This window comes from Zalophus californianus, chromosome 4 (assembly GCF_009762305.2).
Source record: "Zalophus californianus isolate mZalCal1 chromosome 4, mZalCal1.pri.v2, whole genome shotgun sequence".
NCBI classification, from domain to species: Eukaryota; Metazoa; Chordata; class Mammalia; order Carnivora; family Otariidae; genus Zalophus; species Zalophus californianus.
Window position 1 is genome coordinate 104212711 of NC_045598.1, and position 14757 is coordinate 104227467.

The 14757-nt window shown below is 45.7% G+C and overlaps 4 protein-coding genes and 1 pseudogene across 4 annotated transcripts; 3 read left to right on the forward strand and 2 right to left on the reverse strand.

The window, feature by feature from the left end:
* Positions 1–798: 798 nt before the first annotated feature.
* On the reverse strand, positions 799–1385 carry LOC113909855 (histone H2A type 2-A). The gene has a single exon (XM_027571471.2). The coding sequence runs from the start codon at positions 1298–1300 to the stop codon at positions 908–910; it is 393 nt and encodes a 130-aa protein (XP_027427272.1). The 5' UTR covers positions 1301–1385; the 3' UTR covers positions 799–907.
* Positions 1386–1500: 115 nt separating this feature from the next.
* Positions 1501–2187, forward strand: LOC113909859 (histone H2B type 2-E). Its single transcript, XM_027571484.2, has one exon. It carries the CDS (start codon positions 1644–1646, stop codon positions 2022–2024), a length of 381 nt encoding a protein of 126 aa, XP_027427285.1. The 5' UTR covers positions 1501–1643; the 3' UTR covers positions 2025–2187.
* A 145-nt stretch (positions 2188–2332) lies between these two features.
* LOC113916680 lies at positions 2333–10675 on the forward strand (annotated as a pseudogene).
* LOC113937786 (histone H2B type 2-E) lies at positions 9285–13210 on the reverse strand. Its single transcript, XM_027622620.2, has one exon. The coding sequence runs from the start codon at positions 13046–13048 to the stop codon at positions 12668–12670; it is 381 nt and encodes a 126-aa protein (XP_027478421.1). The 5' UTR covers positions 13049–13210; the 3' UTR covers positions 9285–12667.
* Positions 13211–13311: 101 nt separating this feature from the next.
* On the forward strand, positions 13312–13893 carry LOC113937781 (histone H2A type 2-A). Its single transcript, XM_027622608.2, has one exon. The coding sequence runs from the start codon at positions 13392–13394 to the stop codon at positions 13782–13784; it is 393 nt and encodes a 130-aa protein (XP_027478409.1). The 5' UTR covers positions 13312–13391; the 3' UTR covers positions 13785–13893.
* The last annotated feature ends 864 nt before the right edge of the window (positions 13894–14757 follow it).

Genomic DNA, 14757 nt, shown 5'->3' on the forward strand with positions numbered 1-14757 from the left:
CCCTACCCCCGCCCACCCGCCTCGCTCAGTCTACTTTCCAGTTGGCCAACAGTCTTCCCTACCTTGTTTTTCCTTTCTTTTCGGCCGGCGGGGGAGGCCCATTTGGGTTCATAACCGTGTCAGAATGTTGTTCCTCCTCGGCCTTTCGCCCCCGTAGAACACCGCTCCGCACCCCCTTCCTTCCCACGCTGTCTCCCCAACTCAACCTCAATCTTGCGTTTGCTCCCCGTCCCCCAAAACGCCTTGTGACCTTTGAGGAGCCCCCTCGTTCGTCTGACGGATCTTTTTTCCCGCCTGCCGGTAGTTTTCAGATTGGAAAGTTGTCTCACCCACGCCCGCCGCCCGCCGCCCGCCGCCCGCCGCCCGCCGCCCGCCGCCCGCCGCCCCTCGAGCGCAAGATCCCGCCTCCAGAAACCGAAGTGCGGACCTGGACCGCCGCTGCGAGGGCGGTCCCTCTCTTTTACTGGACTAAGACAGCCGACTGCGTTAAGCCAAGGACCAGGTCCGCCCCACTCCCGGGAAACTGTCCGCTCCCCCGCTAGCTGGGGACGCACGTGTGTGTTGGGCAAAGGCCTCGGGAACGCGGCGAGCGGCGCACTCAGCACCCACTCCTGAGACGGGAGTCTGGGGGCCGCCTAACACTACTCAGGACAGGACCCAATCGACCGTGGCTGCACCCAAAGAGGTTCGGCCCCTCTACCAAACAACGAAGATGGCCGAGCGCTCGGGGCTCGACACGCCGCACCTCTGTGGGGGCTCGGCCTACTACTTGGCAAAGACGGAACGGAAAAGACTGACTACTGTTAACAACTCTTTATTTGAGGCAGTGGGTGGCTCTTAAAAGAGCCTTTGATTTCACAGTTGCCCCCTTCGAGACCAGGGCTGGCGGGGTTTGCGGACGCCGGCCTCACTTGCCCTTTGCCTTGTGGTGACTCTCCGTCTTCTTAGGGAGCAACACGGCCTGGATGTTGGGCAGAACGCCGCCCTGGGCGATGGTGACTTTGCCCAACAGCTTGTTCAGCTCCTCGTCGTTGCGGATGGCCAGCTGGAGGTGGCGGGGGATGATGCGCGTCTTCTTGTTGTCTCGGGCCGCGTTCCCCGCCAGCTCCAGGATTTCCGCCGTCAGGTACTCCAGCACCGCCGCCATGTACACCGGCGCGCCGGCCCCGACCCGCTCGGCGTAGTTGCCCTTGCGCAGCAGGCGGTGCACCCGGCCCACCGGGAACTGCAGGCCAGCGCGGGACGAGCGCGACTTGGCCTTGGCACGAGCCTTGCCTCCTTGTTTGCCACGACCAGACATGACAGCGACACCCGCGGCCAACACCTCCCGCTTGACGACCGAAAAAGTCGCCGCAGAGCGCCCCACTTCACCCTTTTATAGGCAGAACCCGGATTGTCTACGGAGCACTTCGATTGGCTCAAGCAGATCTTTGTCCTGACGGCCAATAGGGTGGCTCGGCCAGAATCCGCTTATTTACATAATCTCGTCGCCCGCGCCCGAGCGCCGCCGAAAAATCGCGAATCACGACGCGGCGTAACCAGAGCCTTAATTTGCCTACGGCCTCTTTAAGTACCGAGGCGCTTCCGGTAGCCTGGGCCTTGCTGTGCTGCGTGCGTTTCTGCTCCGTTCTTGGTCTGTCGCTATGCCCGAGCCGGCAAAATCCGCTCCCGCGCCCAAGAAGGGCTCCAAGAAAGCGGTCACCAAAGCCCAGAAGAAGGACGGCAAGAAGCGCAAACGCAGCCGCAAGGAGAGTTACTCCATCTACGTGTACAAGGTGCTCAAGCAGGTGCACCCCGACACCGGCATCTCGTCCAAGGCCATGGGCATCATGAACTCCTTCGTCAACGACATCTTCGAGCGCATCGCCGGCGAGGCCTCCCGCCTGGCGCATTACAACAAGCGCTCGACTATCACGTCCCGGGAGATCCAGACGGCCGTGCGCCTGCTGCTGCCCGGCGAGCTGGCCAAGCACGCCGTGTCCGAGGGTACCAAGGCGGTCACCAAGTACACCAGCTCCAAGTGAGTCCCTGCCGGGACACGGCGCTCGCACGGGTCGCCGGTCGCTTCACTCCAAAGGCTCTTTTCAGAGCCACCCACCTTCTCGGTGAAAGAAGCTGTTCACGTGTTGTTATGGCTCGTAGTTTGTTTTTTGGGCTTCTTTTCTAGTACATTAAATTCATGCGTGTTCAATTAAAATGTCCGTCTCTTTCTTTTCAGTTAGGCGACAAAATCTGTTTTAGGTAGATTGGAAAACTAAAGGGGCATAGGTGCGCTGTGCTTTTCGGAGAGGACTGTTCTTGAAACTGGGTTAAGCTTTGCTGTGTGCAGAACATGTGTAGTAAGTTGTTAGACTGAGAAAGGCTGTGTTGATTTTTGGTAAAGTTATTTATGCACGGTAAAGGATAAAACCACCAGCATATGGTGTTCCCAATTGGTAAAACGGTGGTGATACTTAAATATTTAGTTATGTTTGCTAAGAAATGATAGCTTTTATATTTGGTTCCAACAAATTCCTCGAGTCCGTATCTATCCTTGATTCACGAGCACCTGACTAAATCATTTATGTGAAAATTCCCCGTTTAGGGAAAGTGAAGCTGATTTTGATGGAGGAATTAGCCCTTAATGGTTGTGCCTTCTCTCTGCTCCTCCACCGCTAATCAAAACCCACAAAACCTGCCTAAAATGGTAATAGTGATTTCCCCCCAAAATTGTTACTTAGAATAGTTTGTCCGATTTAAAGGCTATTTCCACACACTGGGAACAAAAAATGGGTAATTTCTGAAGCAGTAAAGAGTGAAATGCTGGAGGTGCAGAAAGCCCAATATGGCTGGGAAAATGAAAAGGAAGTTGATTGATTTGAGGGTTCTGAGTTTTAGGATCTTGGATTGTTTTAGGCAGGGATCTGCATAATATGACCTCATTAACCTTAAAAAAGATTACTCTGGTTGCTTAGTGGGTCATAGATCCTAGACTGTCCACAGTAGAAGCAAGAAAACCAAGTAAGAGGCTCTTGTAGTGTTGTGGATTAGAGCAGTGACTCCTGAAGTCTGGTCTCCAGATCAGCAGCGTCAGCATTACCTGAGAATCTATTAAAAGTGAGAATTTCAGGCCCCAATAATCTGTTAAAAGATCCTTTGGGTGATTCCAATGGGTGCTAAAGTGTGAGAACCACTAGGAAGTCTAGACACTTTGGATTGGAATACAGTGATAATAATGGTGATGGTTAGATATGTTGGAATTAGGATTATATTTTGGAGGTAAAATTAGATTTCGGTGAGGAATAAGATTATGTAAGAGCAAAACCCCTAAGATTTTGGTTTGAACAACTGGTGCTGTGTGTATATTTTTTTATTTGTTTATATGAAAGTGTATGCTGTGGGGTGGGGCAGACAGGGAGGGAGGAGGAGAGAATCTCAAGCAGACTCCCCCCTGAGCAGGGAGCCTGAGGCAGGACTGAACCCCATGGCCCCCCACTCTGAGAGCATGACCTGAACTGGAAATTAAGACGCTTAACCAACTGAGCCCCCCATACACCCCTGAACATCTGGTGCTGTTAATTAGGATGGAGTATGGGGAGGAGGTGTGGTTTGGGGCACTGAAGAGTGATCCAGAGTTGTGATTTAAATTCAAGAAGCTTTTTGACATTCAAGTGGGTATATGGAGTTGGCAATCTGAGAGCTGCTCGTAGGGCTCAGCGAAAAGAACACAAACACAGGATTTTGCTTTCTTAAAGAAAAATAATAAAATAAAAGTGAATCAAACTGCTAAAAAAAAAAAAAACAAAAAACAAAAACACAGCTCAGTGGGGAGGAAGGCTATCACCTTAATTCTTCCAGACGATTTCTCCTTATGTTTCCTTAAAGTATTCAAGACTTTATTTCTTCTTCTGTGTTTGTCATGAAATACAACTTAGAAGTTGATAGTCCTATAGTATATATTACTGACTATGTAGCATTTACTTTTCTCCGGTTTTTCTAATAGTTTCCTGATTTTCATTAAGGAGTCCACCTAATCCCTATGTGCTGCTCAAACCTGACTGTCCATTGTAATCAGCTGGAGAACTTTAAAAACTACTGATGCTTGGGTGCCACCCCCAGAAATTCTGATTTAAGTGTTTCGGGGAACAGTCTGCACTTGGGTACTTTTTAAAAGCTCTCCAGGTGACTCTAACGGGCAGGCAAATTTGAGAACCACTGTCACCCGTGCTTTCCAGAAAACAGATCTTACAGGGTTGGCCTGATTGGTTTAAGTGTAATCCCAAACCCCTTTGTGCATTGATTAGTTCAGGAATCTAGACCGATCTGATGAGCACAAACATTTCAGAAATTGAAGTAACTTGAGTAAGGAAATGTAGATTGCTTTTATCTTTTGGGAGACAAGTTTCTTTGCTTTGAAGAGCAAAGGAGGATGGAGTGTTCTGTGGGTGTGAAGGTAAAGAAGAATTACAGACAACACTAGAGGAAGGTACATCCTCAGGGGAGAATCAGAGAACTGAATCACTCATGGAATTCAGCCAACCTCGAAGCCCTGCTGTAATGTCAGACATCCAGTTAAGCCCCTTTATCTGACATACTTTTATTTAAACTAATTTGAATCTTGAAATATTTGAGAAATAACAACATAATTTCCCAGCATAAAAGATGATAGACCTTTTGTCCTGAAAGGTCTCAAAGAGGCCAAATGGGGTAAATAGGAAAAAAATAGAGGTGCTCCAACTGCACATTTGGACTGAGTCTCCAAGCGTTATAATTAATATGTCACCAAAGCCAGAGGTTAATATTACTATCAAGAAGGAATGTCTGGGATTTAAAGAAATCTGAGATTTTATTTATAAAGTTAAACAATGTAATTCTATCACTAAAAATTTTAGTATTTGTGTGTCTCAGGGCTGCCATAACAAAGGACCAGAAACTGAGTGGCTTAAAACAATAGAGATTTTTTTCTGCCATAGTTCTGGAGGCTAGGAATTCGAAGGCAAGGTGTTGCCAGAGCCCTGTCCCTCTGAAGGCTCTCAAGGAGAATCCTCCCTTCTTTTTCAGCTTCTGGTAGCGCTATTTTTTAGCATGTGACAGCATAACTCTGGCTTCTGGTTCAGTTTTCTTCCTGTGTGTTTCTACATTTTCATAAAGACACTAGTCACATGGGATTAGGGCCCACCCTAATGACCTCATTTTAAATTGATTACAGGCATATCTCATTTTATTGGGCTTTACGGATACTGCATTTTTTACGAATTGAAGGCTTGCAGCAACCCTATGCGGAGCAAGTCCATTGGCGCCATTTTTCCAACACCATTTGCTCACTTAGTGTCTCTGTCACATTTTGGTAATTCTCACAATATTTCAAACTTTTCAGTATTATTGTTATGGTGATCTGTGATCAGTGATTACAGCTTGCTGAAAGCCCATATGATTGTTAGCATTTTTTATCAATAAAATATTTTGTAATTAAGGTACATATATTGGGGTTTTTTGACATAATGCTATTGCACACTTAATATAGTGTAAACATAACTTTTATATGCAGTGAGTAACCAATTTCATTTGACGTGCTTTATTGCAGTATTTGCTTTATTGTGGTGGTCTGGAACCTAACCCACAATATGTCAGAGGTATGCCTGTACGGCTCTGCAAAGACCCTACTTCCATATAAGGCCACATTCTAAGGCACCCGGGAGTTAGATTTCAACATATCTTTTTAGAGGACAAAATTCAACCCATAACAGTAGTCAACAGCTATGGTAAGCTGAACATGGCCCCCAAATATGTCCACATCTAAGTCCCTAGAATCTGTGAATGTTGTCTTATATGGCAAAGGGGAATTTACTGATATGATTTTGAAATAGGAAGATTATCCTCAATTATTTGGGTGAGCCCCAAATGTAATCACCAAGGCCCTTATCAGAGTAAAGTAGAAAGGACAAGGGAGGAAAAAGGTGATGAAAGCAGAGAGAAATTTGAAGATGATATGATGCTGGCTTTGAAGAGGAAAGAAGGGACCATGAGCAGAGAAAGCTGCCCCCCCGCCCAGAAGCTGGAAGATGCATGGAAATGGAGTCTCTCCCTAGAGCCTTTGGAGAGAGCACAGTCTTGGTTGGTTTCCACTTGGCGAAACCGCTTTTGAATTTCTGCTCTCCAGAACTGTAAGAGAATACATGTGTGTTTTAAGCCACAAAGTTTGTAATACAGTTAATTGACCTTTGAACAACACATTTGAACTGCACAGGTCCACTTGTACACATTTTTTTTTTTTATAAACACAGCACAGGACTCTAAATGTATTTTCCGTATGATTTTCTTAATAACATTGTCTTTTCTTTAGCCTACTTTATTGTAAGAAAATAGTATATAATACATATAGCATGCAAACTATGTGTTAATGACTGATGTTATCAGAAAGCCTTCTTTCCAGTCAACAGTAGTCTTATAGTAGTTTGGAGGGAATCAAAATTTATATGCAGATTTTCAACTGCCCAGGGGTCAGTGCCCCAAACCCGTTGTTGTTCAGGATCAACTGTAGGCAGTGCTGCCAACACCCCGGCAGAGAAGCTGAGGTCATCATCGAATTTGAAATATTTAAAGTGGATACAAAACTGTTGCAGCAATGCAGACAATTGTGTTGTTGTGGGTGATGGTGCCGTTGGTAAAACATGTCTCCTGATATCCTACACGACAAACAAATCTCCATGAGTATGTACTGACTGTTTTTGACAACTATACAGTCACAGTTATGATTGGTGTAGAGCCATATACTCTTGGACTTTTTGATACTTCAGGGCAAGAGGATTATGACAGATTAGATCACGGAGTTATCCACAGATGTATTTCTAGTCTGTTTTTCAGTGGTCTCACCATCCTCATTTGAAAATGTGAAAGAAAAGTGGGTGAGATAACTCACCATTGTCCAAAGACTCGTTCTTGCTTGTTGGGACCCAAATTGATCTCTGAGATGATCCCTCTACGATTGAGAAACTTGCCAAGAACAAACAGAAGCTTATCACTCTAGAGACTGCTGAAAAGCCGGCCCCTGACCCAAAGGCAGTCAAGTATGCGGAGTGTTCTGCACTCGCACAGAGAGGCCTAAAGAATGTATTTGACGAGGGGCGCCTGGGTGGCTCAGTTGGTTGGGCGGCCTTTGGCTCAGGTCATGATCCTGGAGTCCCGGGATTGAGTCCCGCATTGGGCTCCCTGCTCAGCGAGGAGCCTGCTTCTCCCTCTCTCCCCCCTCTTATGTACTCTCTCTCTCTCTCTCTTTCTCATTCTCGCAAAATAAATAAATAAATCTTAAAAAAAAAAAAAGAATGTATGTGACGAAGCAATATTGGCTGCCCTGGAGCCTCCCAAACCAAAGAAGAACCGCAGGGTGTGTGCTGCTGTGAACATCTCTCCAGAGCCCTTTCCACACAGCTGGGCTCAGAATCATACTAAAAGCAATGTTAAATCAAACTAAAGATTAAAGATTAAAATTTGTTTTTGCAATAATGACAAATACCCTGCACCTACCTACATGCACTCGTGTGAGACAAGGCCTGTAGGTATGGTCCCCTTCCCCCTCTCTGTACTAGTTAATTTGAGTAATTGTGTATTGTCAGAAAAGTGATTAGTACTAGTTTTTGTTTTGTTTCAAAAAAATTTTTGTTTCGTTTAAAAGCAAGGCATGCTTGTGATGACTCTGTAACAGACTAATTCGGGTTGTTGAAGATGCTCCGGGACTCCATTCACTCTGGAGAATGATCTGAGACATTTAGGTTTTTTTTTTTCTTTTAATTTTCCTCCCCCCTCCTTTTTTTGTGGGGAGGTATGGGATGCGGGGAGTGTGTGGGGGGGTTTGTTCTTATTTAGTCATGTTCTTTTAAATTCATTAACCACTGGACAGCCCTTAAGGAGAGGAGGATGGATTGATTCCACATTCCACTTCCTAGATCTTGTTTAGAAAACTTGTTCCCCAACTGGTGCTCTTAGGTAGGAAGTATAGTAAATGCCTCATTTAATAATAACAGACTCCTTTTTGAAAGTTGCCTTTTCTCTTTACCCTTGAGTAGGTCCAGTATTTGATGAAACTCATGAAAGTGGGTGGAACCTGCTTGCCCCTCCTCTTTTCTAGGATGCACTATATATGTGACTGTGACTTTCAAGGAAATTTGTTTGCCATTTGCTGATTTTTTTTAAAGTTAATTTCTAACTTCTTTCATTGATAAATGAAGAAAAGTATTGCACCTTTTGAAATACACCAAATGGATTGAGTACATCATTAAAAAACATTTTTTTTCCCTGTCAGTCATTGTCCTATATGCTTAGCATAGTGTATGATGTGGTGTTCCTAGAACACAACTGAAGACCTGGTAAATGGAGGAAATGTGAGGGGTGGCCCTAGGAGACAGATGTCTATGGAATTATGCACATCTTCTTTCAAGTTGGGAGGATGGAGACCTCCCTCATGAAGAAGCTGGGGGTGGGGGTGGGGAGAACATTTAACAACATAGGGACCAGTCAGGGGAATCCCCTTATTTCTGTTTTGCACATGAGGAACCCTAGAGTAGCTAGTTAAGGTTCTCTAGTTTAATAAAAAAGTCATGGAGTCTTATGAAGACTCTTCATAAGTGTTAATAGGGATTTTATCCACTTATTTTGGTTGCAGTTTCCAATTTTTGAAAATGTTTAGGTAATCTCCACCTTCCCCAAATCCTAATTCTTGTAGATTCATTAGTGTTGAACCAATGCTTTCTCATGTCTCAATTCTTTGTATATGCATTCTTTTCAGCTGTATTAAACAAACAAAAAACCCTTCACACACACAAAAAAAGGATCGACTGTAATTTCTTACAACTGCAAAGGCTATTTCCAATTAGGCCATGGAAACTAATACAACAGCTATATATAGGATATTTTTTTCACAATTGAAGAAATTTGAATATGGATTTTGTATAACAATATTATTAAGTCAGTATTAAATATGTTGCATGTAATAATGGTATGTAGTTATATAGGAGAATGTCTATTTTTAAGGGAGACACACTAAAGTGTTTAGGGACAAGTGTCAAGATGTTTACAACTTATTTTCAAATTGTTCAGAAAATGTATAAGTGTGCATGAAAAGTGATAAAGCAAATGCGGTAAATAGTAACAACTGGTGACTCTAGATGAAGATATGGTTGAAGATCTACTATTTTTTCAATTTTTCTGTAGGTTTGAACTCCCCCCTCCTTGAGAAATTTTTTAAAAATTATGATTAAAGACTTTAAATACTACAGAAACAGCTTTCATAGACATTATGATCCATTTTATTTTTGCAATAAAATCTATGCTGATACAATTTCAACATGAACATATAAGATTTTTCACCTCATTAAAGGGCTAATGTATGTTTGAGAGTGATCATCCATCTATTAACTAGAAGAACTCTGAATGTTATCTTTTGCTCATCATACTTGCTCTACTCATTAAAGATAATAGTGACTTAAGTGATTGTACTAGTCCAAGGATGCTCAAATCACATTGGCTTAGACACTTGGTTATTCTGTCTTCTGAAGTCTGAGATTGAAACTGAAGTTGGATAGGGGAGTTTCGTCAAATACTGAGCCCGAAGCTAAGTTATTTCCAGGGAGAGAATATATCTTGACATGTTATAGTGATTCTAAGTGCTTTCAGAAAAAGATGGTAGATCATCTACAAAAGAGCAAGAATCAGACTTTCTACACCTAACCCCTTTCTCTTCCCTGAACTCCAGATTATCGTATTTCATATTCCCATTCAGGAATTTGATCTTTCCTATCTGGTTCCTACTTGATATTTCTGCTCGGATAGCTACCAGGAGTCACAATTTTGTCCAAAACAGTACTCTTGGATTTCTCCCTCCAAACCTACTCGTCACTCATGTCAGTAAATAGCAGCTCTTTCTGAGTGTTCTGTCCAAACACCTGCAATTAATCCTTTATTCTTCTCCTGTCATAACCTACATTCAGTTCATCAGTTTCAATTAAAATATATCTTCACTATTTCTCAGATCTCCACTGATACCACCTCTCTCTCTCCTGCTACTACTCTTGCTCTCCTAGTCTATTTTTTAACATAGCATCCTGGGGGAGCTTTAAAAAAAACAAGTCAAATAATGTCATTACCCTGATCAAACTCTCCAAAGGCACTTCAACTCATTTAGAATAAAAGACAAAATCTTTTGGCCTATGAGGCCTCTCTATGGCCTACATGATCTGATCCTCAACTACCTCCCTGATCTCTTCTCCCTGCAGATATTTCCTTTGCTGGCTGTGTTTCAGCCATACTAGCATTGCTTATTTATTGAACTCCCCAAACTTGTGCCTGCCTCAGGACCTTTGCACTTGTTTTCCAGTTCTTAGACTACTCTTCTCCAATATAGGCTATGGCTCACTATCTTTATTCAGGCCTCTGCTCAAATATTAACTGATCAGACCTGTTGTCAACACTGTATTCCATATTGTTGTACTTCATAGCACATATCATTCCCTGAATATTATACTATTATACATTTCTTTCATTTACTTGTTTTCAGCATCCACCAACTAACATGTAGCTTTATGTGGACAGGGACTTTTTCTTGTCTGTTTACTACTGCATCCCCAGCATGTTTTACTTATCTGAGGGTACAAATATGTTTTCCCCCCTCTCCTCTATTGCAGGAAATGGTGTGCACAAATAGTCATAGTGGAGCCTGAACAGATGTCACACTTGTAAGTGTAAATTTTGGTGCTAAAGGGAACGATTGATAGATAATATAGTTACACTGAGCCACCTCCACCTTTAAGAATTAGCTGTTTTTGGCTTTCCTACCCATATTCAGAGAATCCTCAGAACCAAATGTAAGGACTACCTCCCCAACATGTAATTATGGCATGTGCCCAACATCCTGTGTGCTTCTTAAAATGTTTTCATTATATTCCTCCCTGTAAACTCAAACCTTCCTCTATTTTCTTTTCTCCTCCCCATCTCCACGTTTCAGCCTTCTGCCTAATCTCTTAGTAGATCAAGCAAAGGCACGTGCAAAAGCAGGAAAATGTTTCCTGGGGTCTAACCATTGGAAAGAAGGGAGGGATTTAGTAGAATCCTAAATTCTACTAATTTAGAATTAGTAGAATTCTAATTCTACTAGAATTAGAAATAAGTTATTGTTCTTTAATTGGGCAGGGCAGACAGGAGGTAATAAAAATCATGCTGGAGAATATTTGGGATTTTATGAACGTACATGAGAAAAAGAGTTTATGCAAGGGGATGGGCTAGGACCCCTGCAGTGTTGACATTTTTTTTCCAGGAAGTTTTAGTTTTACAGATTTATTTTAGTACCTTATCTTCTGTTTTCTTAACCTCTTTTAAAATGTGTTTTCAAACACTAATAAAGGTAGAAAGGCAAAGTCCTATGCTATATCTGGTGCCCTGAATTAATGAAGGAATAAATGAAACGAATTTTGTATGTAGTATTAAAAACAGTTCTGGGAAAGGACAATTTAGGAAAAAGAAAGAACTATCTGGGTGGTGACCGAAAACTGCCAACAGGTTTTTACCAAGTAATACCGCAACTACATAGCCAGTATGTCAGTGGTTATCAAACATGTGAATCACCTGGAGTGTTCCAGAGGTTGTTCATCCTGGCCTCTCACCTCCAGTGCCCATGATCTGGGTTTGGAGGAAATATGTGTGGCTTTAGGGATAAACTGATTCAGGGTCGTATGGCCTTTGGACTGTTTTAAGAAGCACTGCTTTTAAACATCTAGTCTCAAAAATGGAGAAAGCCCTTTTTATTCTCTAATATTTAGTGACTATTTTCAGAGAGGAAGAGAATGAATGTCACTTCCAAGCAAGTGACAAACATTTTTAAGACTTAACAGTTTTAACAATGTAAGTTTCTGGACATTTTGTGATTAGCAGGCCCAGGATCTGGAAATCCCTGAACATCTATAAACCCTCTTTCCTGCTTCCTTCCTTATCCAGATTGTAAAATAGCAAAACTACAACTATGGAGAATTGTGTAAATTCTCAACACCTGAGCAAAAACGGTTTATTGTAAATAAGTGGCCTTATTATCTTATTCTAACAATTTAACGTCTCCAATTTGAACAGTAAGTACATACTGATTCCATGTACCTGAAAAGAATACCAAACTGGGACAGGGGAGGTATGTAAACTAGGAATTACGTCAACGACAGAATCAAGATACCGAGGGACACAGTAAAGGTTTACTAATACGTGACGGGCATGGTTTCAAAAGCACTGCTTTGCATTTTTACAAACACATATATCTTCCAGAGCAAGAAAAATGCAATTACAAAGTACAGATCCAATCTAATTGCTTTACAGTAAACACTCTTTTAACACTAATTTCTACAATCTTGATTGAGACAAGTTGACTGCCACGCATCATTAACCGTTTCACTGTTAGAGCTGTTACTTTTCAAAAAATACACATACTCTACCTAGCTCTCCACTATGCTAAAGAATCAGTTCCTTCTTGGGTTCCTTGCATGTCCTCCAAGGGAAAATGCTGACATCGACTAAGGAAATTAAGTGGTACTAAAAGAGAAGAAATTTTGAATAGAGAGAAAACAGCTTCTTTCACCGAGAAGGTGGGTGGCTCTGAAAAGAGCCTTTGGAGTGAAGCGACCGGCGACCCGTGCGAGCGCCGTGTCCCGGCAGGGACTCACTTGGAGCTGGTGTACTTGGTGACCGCCTTGGTGCCCTCGGACACGGCGTGCTTGGCCAGCTCGCCGGGCAGCAGCAGGCGCACGGCCGTCTGGATCTCCCGGGACGTGATGGTCGAGCGCTTGTTGTAATGCGCCAGGCGGGAGGCCTCGCCGGCGATGCGCTCGAAGATGTCGTTGACGAAGGAGTTCATGATGCCCATGGCCTTGGACGAGATGCCGGTGTCGGGGTGCACCTGCTTGAGCACCTTGTACACGTAGATGGAGTAACTCTCCTTGCGGCTGCGTTTGCGCTTCTTGCCGTCCTTCTTCTGGGCTTTGGTGACCGCTTTCTTGGAGCCCTTCTTGGGCGCGGGAGCGGATTTTGCCGGCTCGGGCATAGTGACAGACCAAGAACGGAGCAGAAACGCACGCAGCACAGCAAGGCCCAGGCTACCGGAAGCGCCTCGGTACTTAAAGAGGCCGTAGGCAAATTAAGGCTCTGGTTACGCCGCGTCGTGATTCGCGATTTTTCGGCGGCGCTCGGGCGCGGGCGACGAGATTATGTAAATAAGCGGATTCTGGCCGAGCCACCCTATTGGCCGTCAGGACAAAGATCTGCTTGAGCCAATCGAAGTGCTCCGTAGACAATCCGGGTTCTGCCTATAAAAGGGTGAAGTGGGGCGCTCTGCGGCGACTTTTTCGGTCGTCAAGCGGGAGGTGTTGGCCGCGGGTGTCGCTGTCATGTCTGGTCGTGGCAAACAAGGAGGCAAGGCTCGTGCCAAGGCCAAGTCGCGCTCGTCCCGCGCTGGCCTGCAGTTCCCGGTGGGCCGGGTGCACCGCCTGCTGCGCAAGGGCAACTACGCCGAGCGGGTCGGGGCCGGCGCGCCGGTGTACATGGCGGCGGTGCTGGAGTACCTGACGGCGGAAATCCTGGAGCTGGCGGGGAACGCGGCCCGAGACAACAAGAAGACGCGCATCATCCCCCGCCACCTCCAGCTGGCCATCCGCAACGACGAGGAGCTGAACAAGCTGTTGGGCAAAGTCACCATCGCCCAGGGCGGCGTTCTGCCCAACATCCAGGCCGTGTTGCTCCCTAAGAAGACGGAGAGTCACCACAAGGCAAAGGGCAAGTGAGGCCGGCGTCCGCAAACCCCGCCAGCCCTGGTCTCGAAGGGGGCAACTGTGAAATCAAAGGCTCTTTTAAGAGCCACCCACTGCCTCAAATAAAGAGTTGTTAACAGTAGTCAGTCTTTTCCGTTCCGTCTTTGCCAAGTAGTAGGCCGAGCCCCCACAGAGGTGCGGCGTGTCGAGCCCCGAGCGCTCGGCCATCTTCGGTGTTTGGTAGAGGGGCCGAACCTCTTTGGGTGCAGCCACGGTCGATTGGGTCCTGTCCTGAGTAGTGTTAGGCGGCCCCCAGACTCCCGTCTCAGGAGTGGGTGCTGAGTGCGCCGCTCGCCGCGTTCCCGAGGCCTTTGCCCAACACACACGTGCGTCCCCAGCTAGCGGGGGAGCGGACAGTTTCCCGGGAGTGGGGCGGACCTGGTCCTTGGCTTAACGCAGTCGGCTGTCTTAGTCCAGTAAAAGAGAGGGACCGCCCTCGCAGCGGCGGTCCAGGTCCGCACTTCGGTTTCTGGAGGCGGGATCTTGCGCTCGAGGGGCGGCGGGCGGCGGGCGGCGGGCGGCGGGCGGCGGGCGGCGGGCGGCGGGCGGCGGGCGGCGGGCGTGGGTGAGACAACTTTCCAATCTGAAAACTACCGGCAGGCGGGAAAAAAGATCCGTCAGACGAACGAGGGGGCTCCTCAAAGGTCACAAGGCGTTTTGGGGGACGGGGAGCAAACGCAAGATTGAGGTTGAGTTGGGGAGACAGCGTGGGAAGGAAGGGGGTGCGGAGCGGTGTTCTACGGGGGCGAAAGGCCGAGGAGGAACAACATTCTGACACGGTTATGAACCCAAATGGGCCTCCCCCGCCGGCCGAAAAGAAAGGAAAAACAAGGTAGGGAAGACTGTTGGCCAACTGGAAAGTAGACTGAGCGAGGCGGGTGGGCGGGGGTAGGGAGGATTCTGCCCAAGCCAATGGGTGACGGCAGGGCGGGTGACGTCACGGCCA